This window comes from Argopecten irradians, chromosome 13 (assembly GCF_041381155.1).
Source record: "Argopecten irradians isolate NY chromosome 13, Ai_NY, whole genome shotgun sequence".
Lineage (NCBI taxonomy): Eukaryota > Metazoa > Mollusca > Bivalvia > Pectinida > Pectinidae > Argopecten > Argopecten irradians.
This window is the reverse complement of record NC_091146.1, coordinates 19,978,426-20,002,013: the sequence shown is the minus strand read 5'-3', so window position 1 is coordinate 20,002,013 and position 23,588 is coordinate 19,978,426. Positions and strand designations below refer to the sequence as shown.

Genomic DNA, 23,588 nt, shown 5'->3' with positions numbered 1-23,588 from the left:
GTGAAACTAAAGGCCTTGATATACATTTAAAAATTTAATAAGCATAAAAATATGTAAATATCATAGTATGGTCTATGTGGTGGGCACCAACGACTCTTATGATTTTACAGTTCACGAGTTTATCTCCGTGCATCGTCCACGATTCAACGCGTCCCGCATGAGCGCTCTCACATCTTTAATCCTCTATGTCACTTTACCACCATACCATGATACGAACCAGTCACTATTGACATATGTATGTAGACTTCTGGTCCAGATTATCACCGAGCACAACCAACTATAGTATTATTCGCTCCAACACATTGTGTCTTCTCCTTTGTCTCTGCTTCCAGCATTACGCCCAAGCTAGCCATACTGTTTCTGGTTTCCCTCACGTTTTTCCACTACGGGAGGTAACTCTCCCTGACTATAATATATAGGAAGCACTACACAATGTTCTTACCGCGATCACATGTGTCTCCAAGGTAATGTCTTTTACAGCTATGATGCCCACACACACACATATATCAGTATTAAAATTTAAATTAAAAAGTTAAAAAAGCAACATTTAATTGATTCATTTCAACTTGTGGATATTTGGAAACTTCGGAACCCCAGAAAATTTTAATACGCATTCAAAAGAGGAATTTCAAAATCAAGAATAGATATGTTTCTTGTTACTTAAGACATTGGAAATGATATGGTCAAAACAGATATTACACCATGTGTTCATAGCAACCACAATATGACTACATTAAATATCAATACAGATAAAATAACAATTGGTCCAGGGACGTCGAAAATGAACGTTAATGCAATTAAAAACGATATAATCATATTATAAATACATATATTAAATACATGTCAAATTTGGGTTACGCTCACTGGGTTATGATAATTTGAAGACTGGATAGACATAGCAAAAAATAAAGATTAAAGAAATAACAATTTATATTGCAAACTGCCTGAATAAAACCGACAGGTACATTGATGAAATTTTAACAAAATGGGTGTATAATAAAGACTAACCCAGATAATGAAAAAAACAACAAGCTAACTAACATTCATTCTGAGAGTGCATTATAGTAATAAAGCAACAGGGATGAGATTGAGAGCGAGAGTGCAGGAGTTCGAAGACCATGAATGATCATCTAAATAATTTTAACCTAGAAAAATAGCGTGCTAAATAGAAGCTCTAACATAAAATTAAAAACCGCAGAAGGATATTATAAAAATGACATAAATTCTATCCAAAAAGATAAAAATTACTCAAATGAAATATATATATAATGTAAAAGGTCATTTATATCGAGGCAATGGGCCTTAACGAGAAGGCTCACTACCCAATTGCTCCCAGACATACTGGTTGTTCCATTTTACATATTAAAACTACATGTTAACCATGTCAGCAGAACAAACCAGACGTTTTAATATATTGTGTAAAAAATGTTTTTACGTAAATGAAAAAAATAATTAAAAACAAAAAGTATGTTAAGAAACCTTCTCTGAAAATAATAAAATGAATAGCACAAGTCATGAATATATTAATAGAAATGAAATTAACAAAATATTATTTTAGCCAAAAATTTCAAAAATCCGTAAACTTAAGAAAAAAATAACAAAGATGAAATTAACAGTATGGTAATATCAATAACTCATGTGTACAAAGTAAATTATATTCAGCACATTGAATTACTACATAACGTTTTGCATAGAATAATTATCTTTTTATGTGTATGTGAAAAATAACAAACTTATTTGTACAATGTACCTAATATTTGTAATAGAAAGTAACACCAAATTAAAAACTAAATTAAAACAAATACATGAATATAAGTTTAGGAAAAAAACATTATGCATTACCAAAAACTAAATTCCAATACATGAATATACATTGAATAATAGTTCAGTTCATTTTCTTTCTTCTATCTTCCGTCTAATTAGTTTGGTTCAAGGACGTTATTGTGATGATTATAGTGTTGTTGGCGATCATTGTAATGGAATGGCTCATGTTTGCTGCTGCTGTATTCTTGTGACTGATTATGCGGCACTGAAGATCATAATAGTGGCGTAGCTACTTAAAGTGGTCTAGTCCGCGAAATCCAGGTTCACATCGCACGTCACGGCGCCAGTATAATATTTTAAAGTTGAATGTTATTTCTCAAACTTAGTTGACTGTGTCTTTAGGGGCTATAAGGTAGACTGATGACTGGACTTCCAATATTGTAGTCGACATTTTATTTTCTTATATACATGTTTATGTACATTGTATACACCATATATATATTAATATATCAATATAAAACACAATTTATGTCGTGGCAAAATGGAGCGGTGCAGTTTGCTCCAGCCGTCTTTTATAAGCAGACATGGAATTTTTGATGTGTGTACCTGCTTGTCAGAATAGATACGACACGGAACATAAATGTCGGTACAACATTGTATATAAACAAGGAACCTATCTAGATAGCAGACTGTTACGTCGTTGACAACTCATACACATGCACACATTTGCCCTGGAAACGTACTACACCAATGTCTGAGACACCAGACATTCAGTCTGGGAGATTTTAATATTTCAAAACTATACCAATAATACTACATGTTCTCTGATGATAGACTAAATTTTCGTATGACTTGAATTACCCAATTTAGTTTGTTTTGGTTATAAATGTCATGGCATAGTTTGGAGAGATATCATCAGTTTGAACTATCATGAATCAAATTGTATAACACTGTGTCTGATTGTGTAACTAAAACAATTCTCTGATTTCATCAAACACCCAATTAGCTAAAGCAATATTTTCCAAATAAGTTGTCTGATATGAATGACGTTCATGCTAAATCGAGGGGTGACGGAGAGGTACACAAACACATCAAATTACTACATAAATAATACAAATTATAAACTTACAATTCCACTGAAACGGATTAGATACAGTTTCCCATAAGTAATGAGAAAATCGTTCTTGTTTTTTGTGGTTATCATGCTCGAGCAACAAGTATGTATTTTCTACTTTTTACGCTGTAATATTCCAACGAGTTTTATAATTTGTAGAGTCGCAACAGATGTTAAAGATGCTCCACCGCTGACAAATGACCTTTTTTGGTATCAAAAACAGGAGCAGACGCTTTAGCATTTTTCTTCAGTTACAAAAGTTACTTACTTTACACCATTACTACCATTGAAAAGTTTGAGCTTCCTATTTTATTTCACGACAAAAATATTGAAAATCATATTTCAAACGTAAGAGTTGTTTCAATACTGCTCATCATTTTGTTCCTCTGATTATTTCAAGATAGGTTCACTCCTAGCATTACGTTTGACAGAGCCTAGAGAGAATGGATTTTACGAAAAAGAAAACGAATAGGAATATCTGTATATGAATGTGAATGTACACATTACCTTAGTATGATGAAAACCGTCCAACAGCTACCCAAGAACATATAACGTAACGGAACCGAGAGAGACGACAAATTTGTAGTTGTTCACCTCTTTACAAATTGGAATGGGAAATAAGACACAAATATAGAAAGCAGATTTACAATTTATATAATGTACAGGAACACGTTTTAGGAATGATGCTGTTTTATCCCTTAACGGTCGTTTATTTCTATAGGACGTTTGATTTATCTAAATCAACAATACTTGAATATTTGATCGTCCGTTGGCCACCTGACTTGCGACCTAGACAGAATTCCCGGCAAACAATTGATTTGTGTCATTTAGAAGCCATATATGCTGCAGCATTCCAGGGCTGTTATGCTCTTGAAGTCTTATTTCATATTTTTCCGATAAATTACCATGACCGTCTGGACGCTATTGACTAAGAAACGTCAAGGACGTGACCAAAATTCCGTATTATGGAATATAATAAAACAACAAAATTGAATACAATTAAAAACAAATAGTGAAAATTACTTTATACACACTATATTCCACACACTTAAATATATATATAGATATATGTTTACGTCTTGGGTACCAGCGTATCCTAGGGCAGGTTTGCTTCAACATTATGAATGTAATCAATTACAGTATTAATCCAAAGATTTATGATGTTAAATTATCTTTTAAAAAAAATCTAAATTTGCCCAAATCATATTTTTAAAGACCGAATTAACATCAGAAGCATTAGGAGAATAGGATTGTGTTTTCTCTAGGATTGAAGGTTTCAATACTTTAAAGGCTGAATGAGCAGATCTTCGTCCCCGTTGTAATATTTACGTATAGATACAAAACAAACAATACCTTTCCATTCTAAAAGCCCAATAAGGTTGTCAAGAATGGATCATATAACAACAACTTCCTTAACCCAACTATTAACTTCCCCGCCTTTGACACGAAATTGGCTGTATGCAATCTTCCTCTCGGTAAAAAATTTGGGACGTAGTGTGCTCCTGTGCGCCTGTGTATGAAATATGCGATTCGATAGGAAATACCCGCCAGTTTAATTAATAATCCCAGTAAATACATATTAATCTCAGGGGCAGAGCGCAGAAACTATTAGGCAATCTTACAGTAAGGCAGTTCTGATTATACTTTATACTTCAATAAAGCAGTTCTAAACAAAGGATTCAATCCTGAGGAACAAACTAGCGCATGTGGGTGTACGTTTAGGGGACATAAGTAGGGGAAGGACGACACCGCGTCTGATTTCGGTTATGATCATAGAAGGACAGCCTTCTTAGCATACTCTGAACTTCACCATTATTATCTTGAAAATCAGGTTGTGGACCAGTTCATAAACGGGTTTCATAACTTTGAGATAGGAAAAAAGGTTACCATTCGTCTAGTACGTTAAATAAGACAATTTCATGTACAGTAGAATACGAGCCACTATATACAGAATATGTTCTTACATAAAATTGTAGAGTGGAAAGAGTCCCAAATAAAGAATTTTGAGTAAATGATAGGCATAACTCAGTTAGAAAATGTACGTGTTTATGTTGTAAAGAGAAAGGTCAGTATATCATAGAATATCACATGTTACAAATTTTACAGAAACAAGAAGACATGATTAGTCAATTGGAAGCTGGGGTCAAGGCCGAGACCAACTAACTGGCCAGGTTCCATTAGGGTTACAAAACGTACGTACGGGCATATGTTGTATGTATGAAGTGGTGCAAGTACAAAAAGTAATTGAGTCCCTGGTTTTTATTCTATCCTTTGATAAGGTTATTAAGTTTGGGCTAGGTGTAGAGTCGCTGCAGATATTTCATACATATCTCATCACGGCCGACGGGAACCAACTCAGAGTAAAAGTAGTACAGCTATCACTGGTAGCCCTGTTCTGTTAATTTTCGTTCTTAAACTGTTATTTTAACCATATTCGTGATTTTTTAAATATTTATGTTGGTTATATCTGTTTTACTGTTATTATCAAAATTTTAGTTATCTTAAACTAAAAGCATGTTATTATTTTCTAGCACACGTTATACTTTTGCTGCTGTGTTATCTCTATCTTTGCATGCGTTTGTCTTTTTTAAATGATGTTAGATTTAGTGGCTGATGTTATTATTTATTTTGCATTGTTATTCATTTCATTTCACGTGTTAGTGTCAGCAATGATTGTTAATGATTTTGTTTCCCATTTTATTGTCAGAATGTTACGTGATTTTTTATGTGAAACTTTGTTAGCATCAACAGAACATGTGATTATTTACGTGACCACGTTACGAGTATCGTTGGAAACGTTATTTTTTTTTGAAAGCGTTATTTTTGTCGTGGAAATACCACTGCCTATTGTTCTCATTGACCCCCTACGGCGACAGCGCAGTGAGCCGGCGGGCGAGCTTCGCTAGTGTGTTGACCACTCACCCATAACGAGAGCACGGCTCCCAAGATATAGTCGACTGGCGGTATCGCTGTCACTGTATCGCTACCGTATCGCATGTGCTGTGCAACTGAGCATGGAATATATATAGTTTTCAGTTACTATATTTACAGTTCTTTTTCTCCAAAGTTTGCATTTACTGTATAACTTTATTGAAAATTCCTTACATATTAGGGTTGTGATGGAATCGGCAAGGACGTTTAAATCCTTGGAATCGGTCATAGTTTAACTACACTGTACAAAGATTTGATGTTTTTTAACATATTGTGTTTTTCAAGTTTATTGATTATTACGTTATAAATATAATATATAGATATGTTTCTGATAACGTACGTAATCTGTTTTGATTAACGAAATTGTGTACATTTCTTGAATGGCTGATTAACAAAATTATTTGTCGAAGTTATGCATATTGTGGAATCTGTTTTGATTAACGAAATTGTGTACATTTCTTGAATGGCTGATTTATATATATCACAACATTATTTGAGGCATATTTTGGAACAAGTGCTATATATTCAAAATGAACATTACAAAATCTACTATACCGACGGTAATTCTATATGATATGTCGTATCATACAGGGAAGACACAAATAAATATCAAATGCACGTCCCTTGAATACAGTTACAATATGCATGATGCAAACTGACATGCATTTATTTAATTAAATACACTGTTTTGTACGTTTTGTCTACGTTATGAAAAGTGAAATATATATTCAAGTTCATGCTAAAATCACTGTCAAAACAAAATCCATTGTATCCGACTTGCTACCGCGCAGGGACATGTAACATGCGCAGCGGCCCGTGAAAATTGCCCGCGGGTCAAGCAGTCGTGGATCTTTTATTTTCGTCAAGTATTATTATCTACGCTAGAAGGCCGTTACCATTAATTTGTATGTACTGTTTGGAATCGGCTTGTTAACTTAAGCCATTAACTTTTAACTTCAACAAAGATTATTGAAAAATGGTACCATGACATAGAGTCATATAGCTAAAGGAAAACTATACTCTACTATCAAAGAATTTGTGTCACGATAAAATGAGGTGTGTTCTCCTTTTAAGACACTCGGAGTCATTAGTTGCCGGACACCTTGATATCCGCATTTCGGTGTCAGGACATGTATTGTGGTAACGAGACATATTTGGTGCGTGACGTAATCGACCCTATGCGAGGCAGCGCAGCTCATCACTATCAATGCTTGCATACGGCGCTCGACACACCTACCTGTGATTTTCAAAAACGTATTTTCAGCGATTGGGGATTGTTGCTACGTTTCTCTGATTTTTTTTTTAATTATTAAATAGCATTGTCATGAACTTTCGTTTTCTTATAAAATGTTAAGCAATACGGGACGAAAGCATAATTGTGAGAATCGCGATGAACAACGTAACCCTGTACAATTTCACCTGGATGCGGAGGCTGGTGGATAATTATGTATATTTAACGAGGGTAAAACTTTCGTGTAGATGTCTTACTTTTTTTCAATGATTTATGCATTCTTTCTAAAGACTGTAGTAAAAAGTAACACATACTTGTATTCATCTTAGCGATTAACATTTTTCTACATATTTAATTCTTCCTTTCTCTTTCTTTCATTGTCTCCCTCCCTCGCTGAGTGACAGGTCACAGCACTTACAGGTTCTCGCCATGTCTGCTAGTGTGATTATCCTGTTTAGACAGGAATTCACACTAGACACTATACACGGTGGAGAAGGTTAACGGAATCGTGATGCGCCCTGACTTACGAGGCTCGACTTACGGGGTGCTTATATTTCATTGTATTTAGGCGGCACTAGTAGGAGTACAAAGCGAGAAAATGGCCGACAATAATTGTATACACTTTATAGACAAAGATATTGAAAGGGAACATTACATTGAAAGTTGCTAGTAGACGTAAAAATAATCTCTTTATGAGTTGCAAATTGGTTGAAATCTTACGGAAGTACGGGATTAGCTGGACGGGTGGTTACTTTATGTATAGTAATCTTCAGAATGTGCACACAAGTCATCTACAAGTATTTAAACCAGAGACTTAAAGGATTTGTGCAGTCAAAAATAATAATTTCAGTTTATGCTGGAAATGGCTTTATCAGACCGTGTAGAAACCTCTCCGTGCCGCGCGTGTACCGGAATAACCTGTAAACCGCCGATATTGAGGTCAAATTTTCTGACCACCCGATCATGCATATTTTCTAGCTCTAAACCGTGTGACGTCATAATAGTCCGTGGCTTATACTTGTACTATAACTGATGTGACGGTCACAGGAAAAGCCGATCAAAGATTTTTTTTTATTGCAAAGTTTGTGACTGTAAAATGAAATTTTATGTTACAATTTAAGAAATCCTTGATTAGAGCATCAAGGATATGATGCTTGACATACGTACGCACCGATGTTTGATCATTACAAACATTGTGTTGTGTGTTGCTAACCGAATAAATCGAGATACATTTATTGCAATACCGTAAAACGTTTCAACATGTGGTAGAAAGAATTTACTTTTGATATTATAAAAGATCATATAATTGAGATATTAAGCAAAACAAACTATTTTTTCAGACCGTGCGGTCGCTTTCAATTTTTAATCGATATACGAGTAGATACACCGATATTATAGATATATAATTAGCCATGCCTTTGGTTTGATGGTTATGTAATACCTTGACCAGGATGTTGTTTACCTGTACACGCCGCCGCCATTCATCGAACTCACCTGTTAATTACCCTGGCCGCGGGCAATTTGCTATTCGGTGGACTATATCGGGTATTTGCTATTGTCTTACTGTCAATCAGGTTAGGACATCCGTTAATTGGATGGTGATTTACATCGATATTATCAAACCCCGTTAATTATGCTAAAGGTTTTTTATTGTCACCTAATGTTTAAAATGAAGATGTAAAAGCAAATATAAAATAAGTATACCTTATATACCTAGTGAACATATATTACATATCAACATATATATGTTACACAGGTTTAAAAATGGAATGGACTTTTGTTCAGAAACAAAAATGTTTCTAAGAACTATTTCAACTAAAGGTTTAACCTAAAATTGGTTCCAGTCTATTGTAATTTAATCGTTTATAGCAATCATAATCTTCCGTAATTTCTAGCCTTATATTTAAAAATTAATAATTAGTATGTATTTTAAACAGTTTCACAAAGTTTATCCATGTAAATGTCATAAAATAAAGAATTTAATGAATTGGATTACTGTGAAAATTACATGAAACCCAGTAGTAAATATCACTAGTTTTTTATTCAAAAAGGTACATTTTTATATCTATGTATAGATCCCTGTAAAAGCATAATTTCAATTTTTAATTTCAAATCAACCTATGATATTACTTTTTTGGATATATGATAAATGTTCATTATACATTAAACCTGGATCTTAATGATTACAAAACGGTTCTTACAATAACATATAAGCTATTTTAAGGATTTAACCTATTGTGCCACTTTTTCAAATATTCCTAGGATAGCAAAATATCATTTTTTGAATTTAGGAACATTTTCATATCAGAAAAAAGCCATTGATGGTATTTTTAGCTTTTTTAATGAAAATATGTTTAAACATATTTCAAAGGCAACAATAAATTTATTGCATATAATTTTTAGGTATAAGTTCGGTACTGTTACAATCTCAATATTTGTTTTAAACTGAATAACCGTCCACATTAATTAATTTCATTACTCAAAACTTGCCACGTATAAATTTTGCATCGTTATGGCAGCCGAATTTAGAAAAATTTTACACCGCTCTTCATGAAAAAAATTTACTAGATATATTCATGCTAAATTTTGGGATTTTAATTTAAAAAATAGTGTTACGTTATAAATCCTTTATGTCATTGAAATTCATACATGGCATAGCTATCTAAAATTCAGTAGTCAGACTGATCCGAACATTTTAGGACTGAATATTTCGCTAATCAAAATGACGTTACTGATTATTTCAAATTGAAGTAAATGTCAGATGCTTGTTTTGAATTTTTTTGAAATGTAGATGGTGTATTAATGACTTTTGAAACTAACCAATTTAAAAAATCTTTTCAAACAAACTTCAACGTTTACTCGAATTTTAAATCACAAGTTTAAAAGATATAAATCAGTCCAATTTGATCACTAAAAGACTTCCCAAAATGATTTCACAAGACCAGGATCAAATTTGGAGGTCCATGTGATTTAGATTTGTTACATATGATGTCGAATTTTCACCTGTAAATCAAAAAAGTATAAAATCAATTCTTTAGTTATTGGCAGTAAAGTTCATTTAATTTGACCAAATAAATATCATTGTGAAACAATTTATGCATTATAGTTTTTGGTAATACTTTTTTCAAATTTATATCAACGTCTTGCATCAATGGATAAATCGTATATTTTATTGCAAGTTTTAATACATTGTGACAAAAGGTTTTGATCTTTAATTATAATTTCTTTATGCAATTTAATTACATTATATTTCTTAAATTAAAAAATTATTTATGTGATTTTATGTCATATATAGGACTTGATAAAAAGGAGGGGTTTAAAGATTTTAAATTTCATAGAACATTCAGGTTAATCTTGAATCATTTGTCTAGGGGGTATGTTACGAGGTTAATTATATGAATGAATTGAAAACATATAAGAAATGAGGTACTAGGCCGGGATCTAGGGGTCCTACCGTGCACCCCCCCCCGGCCCTACAACTTATATAACGAACCAAAGGTGTGTTTTTTGAGCTGAAGCCTTTGCGTGACCACTTGATAAACGAAAACGAGAGGTAACCTTGTATAAACTGGGAAGAACTTCCCTTCCGGTATAAATGGACGTCATCAAGGTATGGCCGCCCATTCTCGAATTTCACTAAACGAGAGATTGAAATAATAGTCATAACATGTATGACATTTTTCCAACCCGAAGAAGAACAAATGAGAGGCATCAAAAATGACCACAATACAAATAAACAACAAAATACATATCATATAGGACCATATAATTCCAAATATGTATATTAGCTATTTTACTACGCAGGAAATATGAAAAGAACTATCGTATTTTTAAGCTCAAAAAGTGTATAATTTTTTAGCAAATTTTTGACTTCATATTTATGGCTTGACGCAATCGAAAATGTTTGCCAACAGCAAACTATTTGATCTTCTTAATCAGTGTATTTAGATTCATATCTCAATCAATAAAAAAACAAAACACCACACAAAAAAACAATTGTTAACATTGTATAAGCCCCGGTTATGACGTCATCAAGATGGCCGCTCAATCTCGAATTTTCACTAACAAAATTTGAAAAATAGTTTCGATGATCATTAACATTGTTTCATCAACCTGGAAGTAGACAAAATGAGGTATCAAAATGCTCATAATAGAACATCATAATTCATTATCGGGACCAATATAATACCAAATATATATGTACAGTGATTTCTACGCAGGAAATCGAAAAAAGTAGGATTTTTTTAAGTTACTCAAAAACTGATAATTTTTTTAGCAAATTTTTCATATTTGGCAGCTTTATCGCAGCAGCGTAAATGATGTTTCCCAATCAAGAAACTATTATTATGTAAACATTTATTTTGACCTCTAATCAATTTTAGTATAGACCAGAACAAACGAACAAAACAAAGAAATATATAGTAAAGACCATCAAAAAGAAATTATTGTTAACTTACCCACATCCAAGCCTTTAGGTTTACAAAACATCACACCGGGGTAGGCGTTTATTGATACAGCGTCATATGATTGTGCTATTTTTTTCCGAAAACCTTGCTGACATCTAGACAGTTTCCGGATGTCTTTAGATCTTCCTCTGATAAAGGATGAACATTGGCCTAATATGACGATCCATATCTTAACACATTCGAAATTATTTAAGGTAGGCTTAATATCTAATCAGTGGGAGCTATGACCAATATTCCTCAAACATAATCCATTTTCTCGTGTTCGAAGTTTGTAGAACTGCTCGCCGTCTCAAAATGAATTTTTATACTGCACCCATCGCCAAGCTCTACAACATAGGTATATCAAATTAAAACTGAAGAAAGCATTTTGTTTCCGTTAATACCACGACACTTTCCGAAATTTGTTTCTTTTAGAAATAGCGCCCATCCACTGTTAACTTTATTTTTCTGTGTATAACGTAAGGAAATGTCAGGATGGTTAGGTACTGCAGTGGTATCACATATATTCTTGTCAATAGTAGTTCTTAATGAATAAGGCATTATTCGTTTTGTGCGTGCTTTCTCGGCCTCAGGAGTGTCGATGAGTGATGAGCAGTATGTTGTGGACAGTTACATTACACGGTTTACCGATCGTATGTTCTAACTTTCTCAATACCGTCCATGGGCCAGAGGTAACATCAATAACATTCGGGTTTCGCCGGATGGATGTTTGAGAGGCTGCATCCTGTGTTCCAAACTTGTGATTTCACCATATCGAGATATGATGTTCCAGACCTCTTGTCTTGTAGGTTAGGATGTGGAAAAGACAGCCAGTTAGCCAACATTCTGGCAATAGGGTTGAGGTTGCATCTATCCTTCAATTCGTAGGTGAAGCAGCCATTAAGCTCCATCATTCTTGTGAACCATCATGACCATAGATTGCACAGGTGGATTCTTTGAGGTCATAAATGAGGTCTACATGTGAAGTTCCTCTCGTTTTGCCAAGTCTGGGAGAGCACTGTAGAAAGACTTTGTAATTACTTGCTAGAGAGAGTCCAGAGAGTCAATTGGTGTATCCACGCATTACACCAGATCACGCATACAGCAAGAACCAGTACCACAACACAGGGCCATGGGAAGTGTCTGCCCATATGCAAAAAAACAGTTACCAAGGATAATTACTCCATGAAAGACCTCGTAGGATATCACCATGTGCACATATAGTTTGGGACGCACGAGTGTCCACAAGGTTTGATGAAGAGATTTGGTGCTTGAATCATTCTATTCACCCCCATTCAGATGAGAAGATAGATGGAATCTGGTGTAATTTCGCTGGTGAAAGTGGTGGGTGGGGGGGGGAAAAGAAGGGTTCTTGAAACACCCAACAGCAGTCATATTACGATATGTTAAGATGATCTGAAGGAGAGAGTATCCCACATTCCCTGTTGATACTCTGTTGTTCTCTGATCTAAAACTACTGGCTATGAGGCTATGGGGTCATCAAAGTGATGACAGGACTAGTCTAGAACGACCTGCACTGGTAATGTAGTGTCACAATACAGAGCTCTCTCGACAAAAATCGAAGGACGGTCAACGCTCTGGCTATTTCGACGGTGCATTGGATACTGATATTTCGCGATTACACTTCTGATTTTTTGGACTGCATTGTACCAGCTTACCAGATCAGTGCCGAGTCACGACAGAGGGGAATAGCTGCAGCAGTGAGGCGGTGCGAGAAGATTTAAGGAAAGCTTGCGCACAATGATAATGGTTATAATTGAGAACCACCAGTGAAATTAGAAATATGTGACATATGTGGTGTAACCGATATGAACATTTTGTGCTAATAAATATGGCATAGGAAATAAACGAAACTGTGTATTGACTACTGCAGACACATACTAGTCTAGCATATTCTGGTCAATCTTTACATTTATGTTTCCAGTACATAAAGAAACACCCAAAAGGTACAAACTAAATTTGAGGACACTCTCATATATACATCTAGGCGACACTGGTGAGTGGTCAGCCGGATTGAGTTTAGAAAAATAGTGATAATATACCTGTATAGCACGGTGATGTTTTGTTAACTTAATGATGGTATATAACAATATTCTTTGTGTACTCTCCTTTATTAATTTCTTTATTGTTGTCACTGAGTGATTAAATGTCAAATAACTGTTTACGAATAATAGTTTCTTGTTGGGAAACAATTATAGCTGCGTAAAGCCAAATATGAAAAATTTGCTAAAAAATTATCATTTTTGAGCTTAAAATCCTATTTTTTCATTTCCTGCGTAGAAATCACTACATATATTGGATTATATGGTCCCGATATGAATTTGATGTTCTATTATGATCATTTTGATACCTCATTTGTCTACTTCGGTTGAAAAATGTTAATGCTATGACTATTTTTCAATTGTTAGTGAAATTCGAGATGGCGGCCATCTTGATGACGTCATAACCGGAGCTTATACAATGTTAACATTGTTTTTTTGTTGGTGTTGTTTTTACTGATTGATAAGAGGTCAAATAACTGATTAGAAATAATAGTTTGCTGTTGACAAACATTTTTGCTGCGTCAAGCCAAATATGAAAAATTTGCTAAAAAATTACCATTTTTGAGCTTAAAATCCGATTTTTTCATTTCCTGCGTAGAAATAACTACATATATTGGATTATATGGTCCTGATATGTATTTGTTGTTCTATTGTGGTCATTTTGATGCCTCATTTGTCTTCTTCGGTTGAAAAATGTCAATGTTATGACTATTTTTCAATCTTTAGTGAAATACGAGATGGCGGCCATCTTGATGACGTCATAACCGGAAGTTCATCCCAGTTTATACAATGTTACCTCTCGATTTCGTTATCAGTGGGTCATAAGGCTTCAGAAAAACATTGGTTCGTTAAGTTGTGGGGGGGGGGGTGCACGTAGACCCCCCCTAGATCCCGGCCTATCCTGGTACAAATTTGAAGAATGATCAACAAAACATGTAAATTGTGAATACAACATTAATAGAGTTTCTGTACTTTATATTTAAAAAAATACGTTATCAATTAATATATATATGCCTACGATTCCGTTATTTATATCAGAACTTGAATCAATAAACTTAAAAAATGCTATAGGTTTTTGAACAGATTTCAAAAAAATAAATTAAACTTAGAACTTATTTTAATACGAAAAAAAACTTTCATAAATATAGTTTAATAAAAATACCAATTATTATTTTATCAAATGGACACATAAGTCATAAATAAATACGTATAACGTAATCTTATGTAATTGAAAGTGTAATGATTATAGTAATTGAAACTGGAGAATATAAATTTGCTTTTTGAAATATTATCAAATATGTTTCTTATAAATTCAAAATGTAGTATGTGACATTTTTAAATACCTAATCAGTAGATATTTGGAAATTCAATTCAACATTGTCATTTCAGAAAACGATTCGATGCAATTTTTAAATTATTCGGATGTTCTCAAATGATTGACACATACGACCAATAAATTTAAATGGCCAAATACCTTGATAAGACTTTTCGACAATTTAGCACAAATTGCCTTATTGCAGGCACGTGGTTATTACTTTGTGAAGTTCGATGAATGGCCATTGTGTACAACAATAAATGTCAACATGAACCTGGTTTGTGCTAATCAAAATCAATTTCAGTCAAAAAAACGTGAATAATTATAATATATATAATCGGTCATCTATTTCGTATATCGATTAAAGCCCAATATGCAAAAAGTACTTCTTAAATAAATAGTTTTAATTCTGTTGCGTAATTTTCAATATTTTGATCACTGGATGTATATCTAAATATACCTTTCTACCATATATGTTTTTCAATCTATTACGGTAACTGTATTTAATGTATCTCAATATTCGGTTAAAAAACACATACATGAAAAATGTCTATAATGATCAATTATCGAGTGTGTACGTTACTGATAGCAAGCATATCAATAGTCGATGCTTTAATTAAGGATTTCTGATTACTACTTTTATACGTAAAATTTCATTTTTGGCTACATGTCAAAATATTGATATGCAGTTTAGAAAAACAATGTATCAAAGATTACAGTTTACAGGAAAATATTATCAAATTAAAATGTTATTCGTTGCTGAAAATGTAGTTCAAAGGTGAAATACACAGAACTTTTATTTCTGTTAAAGATTTTTTTCATTCAATTTCACCTTGATACATTATGCTACGTACTAGTATAACAATAATTTAAGTATTAGCATCGAACTTCATCTAATTTATTTACATTCGATAATTTTTTATTGTATATGAAAAAGGTAACATTCACTCAAAAATAATTTAAAAACCATTGACTCGAATACATTTTCCTGTGACCGTCATTATATAAGTGATTTGTAATCAGTTATAGTTTACATTATCCGAAATTATATAAGCCATTTCTAAAATTATTAACAATTGACATGAATTGCCACAGGTATTACAATTTTAGAGCAATTGCATTGTTTACGCATAAATAGTCGGGTGAAAATTCTGAAAATTTGACCTCGATACACGGCTTAACATGGTTATTTTCTTATTTCCCGCAATGCGGTACAGTAATTTTATAACATGTACACGTGAGACTTATGAAGCCATTTTAGCATTAACTGAAATTATCATGTTTTACTGACACATCTATTTAACAAAAAATTTAAATATGCAAATTCCGTTTATGTATTACTAATATTATTCTATCTGTTGGTTTTGGTCATCATTTTTTCAGTGTCATCAAACTTATTCGTTAGATAATGAGCATAAAATAGGGTGGTATCAAAAGTGGTCTTGATGATAATGTCACAATGACAAGTAGTCAAACTTATTATTTTGCTATACACAAGGTTAAATATACACGTATTACATGAGCATATCATGAACATTATTATACATATACGATAATACTCCATTTTGAGATAAGTTCTGAGCAATAGGTTATAAATTCTAGCTTTTTTGGTAGATATTTTCAGTTTCAAAACATTTTTATTTACACCATTTCAAAATTAAACAATACATTCAATTGATCTTACTTTACGATTGGTAACAAGTCCAATTTGATAGGATATCAAAATGATGATACACATTATAAAACACTTTTGACTGAGATTTAGATAGCTATGGATGTGGAATTTTCAGTGTAATAAAAAAAAACAGTATAACGTAACACTTTTATCTTTTTATTTAGTAAAATAACCCAACAATTTTTAGGATGAATATAATTCTAGAATCCGTGTTTTTTAATTATAAAATTATTCTTTGCATATAACGATGCAAAAATGGCACAGAGTTTGAGTAAAAAATAAAATTTGTGGACGGTTATCATTTTATGTGATATTGGATAGTAACAGTATTATTTATTGTACGAAAATTATATGTATATCTTAATATTTTGCCTTTGAAACTTTATCCATAACGTTTACTGAGCCTACAAGTAAGAAAAATACATCAATGGTTATACATGTCAAGATAATGTTCAAATTTACAACTTGTTTCTTATTTGAATTTAGATGAAATTTAGCCATTCTTTTGTCCCAATCATTTTCAAAAACGTAATCCTTAAAATTTTTTACAATATGTCATTTTCAAATATTTTGCATATATCATTTACCGTATTTAATAGATATTGATATGATGAACATTTATATTATGAGGTTCAAATGAAAAATTGAAATTACCTGTATACAGGACAGTTAACTAGATGTAAATATCCATATGAAAATTTTTTCATTGTTTATGCTGAGTGAACATATTTTAGATGTATAATTAGATTGTAATGATTTTGTAACCTTCATTTGCATGGGACTATACATGTAATTTTACCAGATTAAATAAGTGTGAAAATATCATGAGTAGAATTTTTATAATAAAATTTTTTTAAATTACGGAAGATTGCTATATGCGACGATTGAATAATTACAGTATAGTAATAATTTTAAGTTAAACCTTTAGTTGAAAATAGTTTATTAGAACATTTTTGTTTCTGAATAAAACTTTCCATTTTTAATTTTCGATACCTGTGTACGACATTTCTTATATATGTGTAATAAAAAACTAGTGCATAGATGTACGGGGTTTCCATAATTCAAATCACAATCCAATTAACGGATGTCCTAACCTGATTGACAGTAAGACAATAGCAAATACCCGATATAGTCCACCGAATAGCAAATTGCCCGCGGCCAGGTAATTGCAGGTGAGTTCGTTGAATGGCGGCGTGTACAGGTAAATAAAATCCTGGTCAAGGTATTACATAACCATCAAACCAAAGGCATGGCTAATTATATATCTATAATATCGGTGTATCTACTCGTATATCGATTAAAAATTGAAAGCGACCACACGGTCTGAAAAAATAGTTTGTTTTGCTTAATATCTCAATTATATGATCTTTTATAATATCAAAAGTAAATTCTTTCTACCACATGTTGAAACGTTTTACGGTATTGCAATAAATGTATCTCGATTTATTCGGTTAGCAACACAAAACACAGTGTTTGTAATGATCAAACATCGGTGCGTACGTATGTCAAGCATCATATCCTTGATGCTCTAATCAAGGATTTCTTAAATTGTAACATAAAATTTCATTTTACAGTCACAAACTTTGCAATTCACAATGTATCAAAGATACAGACTACAGGAAAAATGTTATCTAATTAAAGCTTATTCGTTGCTGAACTCCTCGACAAAAAATCTGAAACTTTTATTTCTGTGTGGATTTTCTTTCATAAATACACGAAGATACCTGCTATTAGACCATAAATTAGAGTATTTGAAACATCGAATTTCACTCTTTTAGTTATTCATATAAGAGCCAACGTTATTGTACGATTAACTTCACTGAAAATTAATCATAAAAAATCTTTGATCGGCTTTTCCTGTGACCGTCGATGTAAGTGATAGCACATCAGTTATAGTACAGCTATAAGCCACGGACTATTATGACGTCACACGGTTTAGAGCTAGAAAATATGCATGACCGGGTGGTCATAAAATTTTACCTCGATATCAGCGGTTTACAGGTTATTCCGGTCGCGCGCGGCACGGAGAGGTTTCTACGAGGTCTGATAAAGAGCATGTACATCACTAATACATATTGTAATGCATTGTTACGCTATGGGCCCAATATACTTGCATGTTTTATATTATGTATAGTGACCTCCTGTTACATACTTGTATGTCTGAGAGTGAAATATATGAAAATCTGAAATCTGAAATCTAAAGCCATTGCCAGCATAAACTGAAATTATTATTTTTGAATGCACAAATCCTTTAAGTCTCTGGTTTAAATACTTGTAGATGACTTGTGTGCACATTCTGAAGATTACTATACATAACGTAACCACCCGCCCAGCTAATCCTGTACTTCGCTAAGATTTCAACCAATTTGCAACTCATAAAGAGATTTTTTGACGTCTACTAGCAACTTTCAATGCTAACGTTCCCTTTCAATATCTTTGTCTATAAAGTGTATACAATTATTGTCGGCCATTTTCTCGCTTCGTGCTCCTACTAGTGCCGCCTAAATACAATGAAATATAAGCGCCCCGTAAGTCTAGCCTCGTAAGTCAGGGCGCATCACGATTCCGTTAACCTTCTCCACCGTGTATAGGTCTAGTGTGAATTCCTGTCTAAACAGGATAATCACACTAGCAGACATGGCGAGAACCTGTAAGTGCTGTGACCTGTCACTCAGAGAGGGAGGGAGAGAAAGAAAGAAAGAAAGAGAAAGGGAGAATTAAATATGTAGAAAAATGTTAATCGCTACGATGAATACAAGTATGTGTTACTTTTTACTACAGTCTTTAGAAAGAATGCATAAATCATTGAAAAAAAAGTAAGAAATCTACACGAAAGTTTTACACTCATTAAATATACATAATTATCCACCAGCCTCCGCATCCAGGTGAAATTGTACAGGGTTACGTTGTTCATCGCGGTTCTCACAATAAGAAAACGAAAGTTCATGACAATGCTATTTAATAATTAAAAAAATCAAAGAAACGTAGCAACAATCCCAAATCGCTGAAAATACGTTTTTTGAAAATCACAGGTAGGTGTGTGTCGAGCGTCGTATGCAAGCATTGATAGTGATGAGCTGCGCTGCCTCGCGTAGGGTCGATTACGTCACGCACCAAATAAGTCACGTTACCACAATACATGTCCTGACACCGAAATGCGGATATCTATGTGTCCAGCAACTAATGACTCCGAGTGTCTCCGAGGAGAACACACCTCATTTTATCGTGACACAAATTCTTTGATAGTAGAGTATAGTTTTCCTTTAGCTAGATGACTCTATGTCATGGTAACATTTTTCAATAATCTTTGTTGAAGTTAAAAGTTAATGGCTTAAGTTAACATGCCGATTCCAAACAGTACATACAAATTAGCGTAGATAATAATACTTGACGAAAATAAAAGATCCACGACTGCTTGACCCGCGGGCAATTTTCACGGGTCGCTGTGCATGTTACATGTCTCTGCGCGGTAGCAAGTCGGATACAATGGAGTTTGTTTTGGCAGCAGTGATTTTAGCATGAACTTGAATATATATTTCACTTTTCATAACGTAGACAAAACGTACAATACAGTGTATTTAATTAAATAAATGCATGTCAGTTTGCATCATGCGTATTGTAACTGTATTCAAGGGACGTGCATTTGATATTTATTTGTGTCTTCCCTGTACGATACGACATATCATATAGAATTACCGTCGGTATAGTAGATTTTGTAATGTTCATTTTGAATATATAGCACTTGTTCCAAAATATGCCTCAAATAATGTTGTGATATATATAAATCAGCCATTCAAGAAATGTACACAATTTCGTTAATCAAAACAGATTCCATAATATGCATAACTTCGACAAATAATTTTGTTAATCAGCCATTCAAGAAATGTACACAATTTCGTTAATCAAAACAGATTACGTACGTTATCAGAAACATATCTATATATTATATTTATAACGTAATAATCAATAAACTTGAAATACACAATATGTTAAAAAAACATCAAATCTTTGTACAGTGTAGTTAAACTATGACCGATTCGAAGGATTTAAACGTCCTTGTCGATTCCAACACAACCCTAATATGTAAGGAATTTTCAATAAATTTATACAGTGAATGCAAACTTTGGAGAAAAAGAACTGTAAATATAGTAACTGAAAACTATATACATGTGTATATTCCATGCTCAGTTGCACAGCACATGCGATACGGTAGCGATACAGTGACAGCGATACCGCCAGTCGACTATATCTTGGGAGCCGTGCTCTCGTTATGGGTGAGTGGTCAACGCACTAGCGAAGCTCGCCCGCCGGCTCACTGCGCTGTCGCCGTAGGGGGTCAATGAGAACAATAGGCAGTGGTATTTCCACGAAAAAAAATAACGCTTTCAAAAAAAATAACGTTTCCAACGATACTCTTAACGTGGTCAAAGAATAACGCACTCATTTCATATCTGATGTATTTATTTGTTCCAGGTCTCAAAAAAACGATCTGAAGTTTTGCTGTTCGTCTTAGTGAAATAGACAAATGATGGAACATTACCCAGTAAGTTGGATTTTATATCTTTCTAATTCTAAAATTTGGATTACTGCCTTATTTGTGTATATGTATTTATAAGGGGAATACCTGTCTGCAATATAATTGAATTGTACCGCTTGAAATATGATGAATAGCATCGCAAAGGCAATAATTGCCCAGATGCCATTAAATGATACTACATTGTATGTGGATAATGTTTTCACAAGAAAAAAATGAGGTCAGTTAAACAATAGTCTGTATTCGGTGTAGCCTAAACGATAAATTGTATATATCAATTTATTTCAAACATTTATAATAATGATTATTATATAATTTTAAGCAGTTGGTATTTCAGAAAATTGTGTTTTAAAAGGGGATATGCTAATTATTGGATATTCCTTTGAATGTACTTATTTTCACTCAGAATTTGGTATCACTCTTTTGAAATCTGGGACATCTTGGTATTGGTTTATGTGTAAGCAATTAATTATACAAAAATAATTAAGTGCACGCGTAACACTTGCCAATGCTAGTGATAATTTCTCTTTACCTCGATCGGTTGAACGTCAGACTAGTACTCCAGACGTTTCAATCCCTGGCAAAGCAATGATGAAATTTATATATAAAATCCTACAATCTGTTACATTAGCGCCCATGTAGGGACTCTGGAATGAGACTAAACGGTAAATGTAAGGGAATCGTTGTGTGACCCCTGGAAAGTAATGGACGAGTTTATTCCAGGGAAGTGCGTATGTTACCCTGCTCAATACTAACCGCAATATACCTTTAGGCTATTAGTTAAATTCAATATTCTTGATTCCGATTGGCGTTCAACTTAGCTCTAATCTTCAAAGCGTATTGAATTTAAATTGAATGATAACATGTAGTTATGTATTAACAGCATAAGAACTGATCACTACATTATAAAAAGATGAAGATGAAGTAATTGGATAAACATGGTCGCCAACTCGTGACTGTTATTTATCATGTTAAATAATTAAATGCCATATAGTGGTCGATATATATATGATATATTTTCGAAGAGGCAAGGAACAATTCCTTATTTAAGAATTGTATCCCCCTTAATGTAAAGCCAATACAAATTATTTCTTTCAAAAAGAGGTCATTAAAAACTTTGAAAACGTCCAAACGTCCAGTCGGCTGATCTGAATACCTGTCTATCGACATGAAAACATTTTATTATATAAGATTACTCTCCATTGATATGTGTTTTAAGTGTGCGAAGTTTTAGGATGAAATTCATCTCATTATTCACTAATTTTATTCTAAAACCTCTTCCATTAATTTAGAAATCAGAACATACATACATGTATATCAATATAGATGGTACGTATCAAATACATTGTTGACAAGAATTAGCTAGTACCGCCTTGTTTACACTGATGCAATATCTTTGGTTTGAAGATTGGTGTCAAACTTGAGAAAGCTGCAGAAAGAGGGGACAGAGAGGAAGTTATCGCTTGTTTATGGGACGGAGCAGACCCGAACAAGGTAGGAGTTAGAAAACGATATATATGAATATGCAGGGAACGAACACACCACTGATCTATAGAAAATATAGAGAAATAGATTTTAATGTTTGCATGGGAGTTTTTTTCGTTCATGTGTCATGAAATCATATATTTCGATTTAATATTCAATTTTACGTTGGAAATATATTTTGCATCAGAGGCTATTCAAGTTCAATCAATTTTACTGAAATTATATCAAACAAATTTATTCAGTTTTTTTATCTCCATTGCTTTGCCACTTAAAATTATCTAAGCTCAATGCGATTCCAGTTTTGATATCAACTATTTGTGTATAGGCCTGCGGCATAATCCCAAATAAGTACCATCTATCCAAATATCCGAATATCGAAGCTTTGAAAAGGAACCTATGATGTACAAAAACAAATATTGATTGCGGTGGACAAGTTTAGGGAAATTATAGATGTCTTGATATAATGCTTTCAGATTTTAAAATTTACATGGGATTGTTTTTCTTTAATATGTCATAAAATCATATATTTTTTAAAAATGTGCCTGTACTCTATTTGAAACACCACACTTTCGTATTTATTGCATGCAATACTTTATAATTTAGGGGTATTGGTTTGTTTAGGCCATAATTAAATGTCCTTCTGTGTTGATGGTGTATAGTTGTCTGTAAACTATACGCGTACGGAGTGGCTCCATTATCCAGGAATTTCATCTAGGCGGGTAGTGACACGGGATGTAAACATACTGCTTATGACTCTCTAGCCTTAATGAAATTCATTTTCTTGTCGAACTACGTCTGCCGTGTTCCAGAGATTCCATCAAGGTGATTGGCCACTTCTTTACATGACATATATGCAGATGCTACTGTGTTTTTCATCGTTGATGGGATTCGATTTTCTGTCTGAATACTTCTGTCGCAATTCTCCAGCAATTTCATCGACGGAGGTTTTTGGTCACTTCTGTACATGGCGTATAAGCAGATACTGCACTATCTGTGGTCTTTCTTTTGGCCCTATTTCAATATTCGTTTGT

At 33.3% G+C, this 23,588-nt stretch overlaps 1 protein-coding gene across 8 annotated transcripts in view; it reads left to right on the top strand.

Annotated features, from left to right (window-relative positions):
* LOC138305914 (uncharacterized) overlaps positions 1-23,588 on the top strand; it is a 145,749-nt gene that overhangs the window by 1,492 nt on the left and 120,669 nt on the right. For 4 of the 8 annotated variants that reach the window (XM_069246199.1, XM_069246196.1, XM_069246197.1 and 1 more), the window contains exons 1-2: positions 21,009-21,081; positions 22,480-22,566. The exons of 2 other annotated variants lie outside the window; for them this stretch is intronic. In XM_069246199.1, the coding sequence (XP_069102300.1) occupies positions 21,064-21,081; positions 22,480-22,566 (105 nt within the window). In that variant the 5' untranslated portion in view covers positions 21,009-21,063. Of the gene's footprint in view, positions 1-5,048; positions 5,071-21,008; positions 21,082-22,479; positions 22,567-23,588 lie in introns of those variants that run through there. 2 more of the 8 variants (XM_069246200.1, XM_069246202.1) reach the window with 2 other exon arrangements.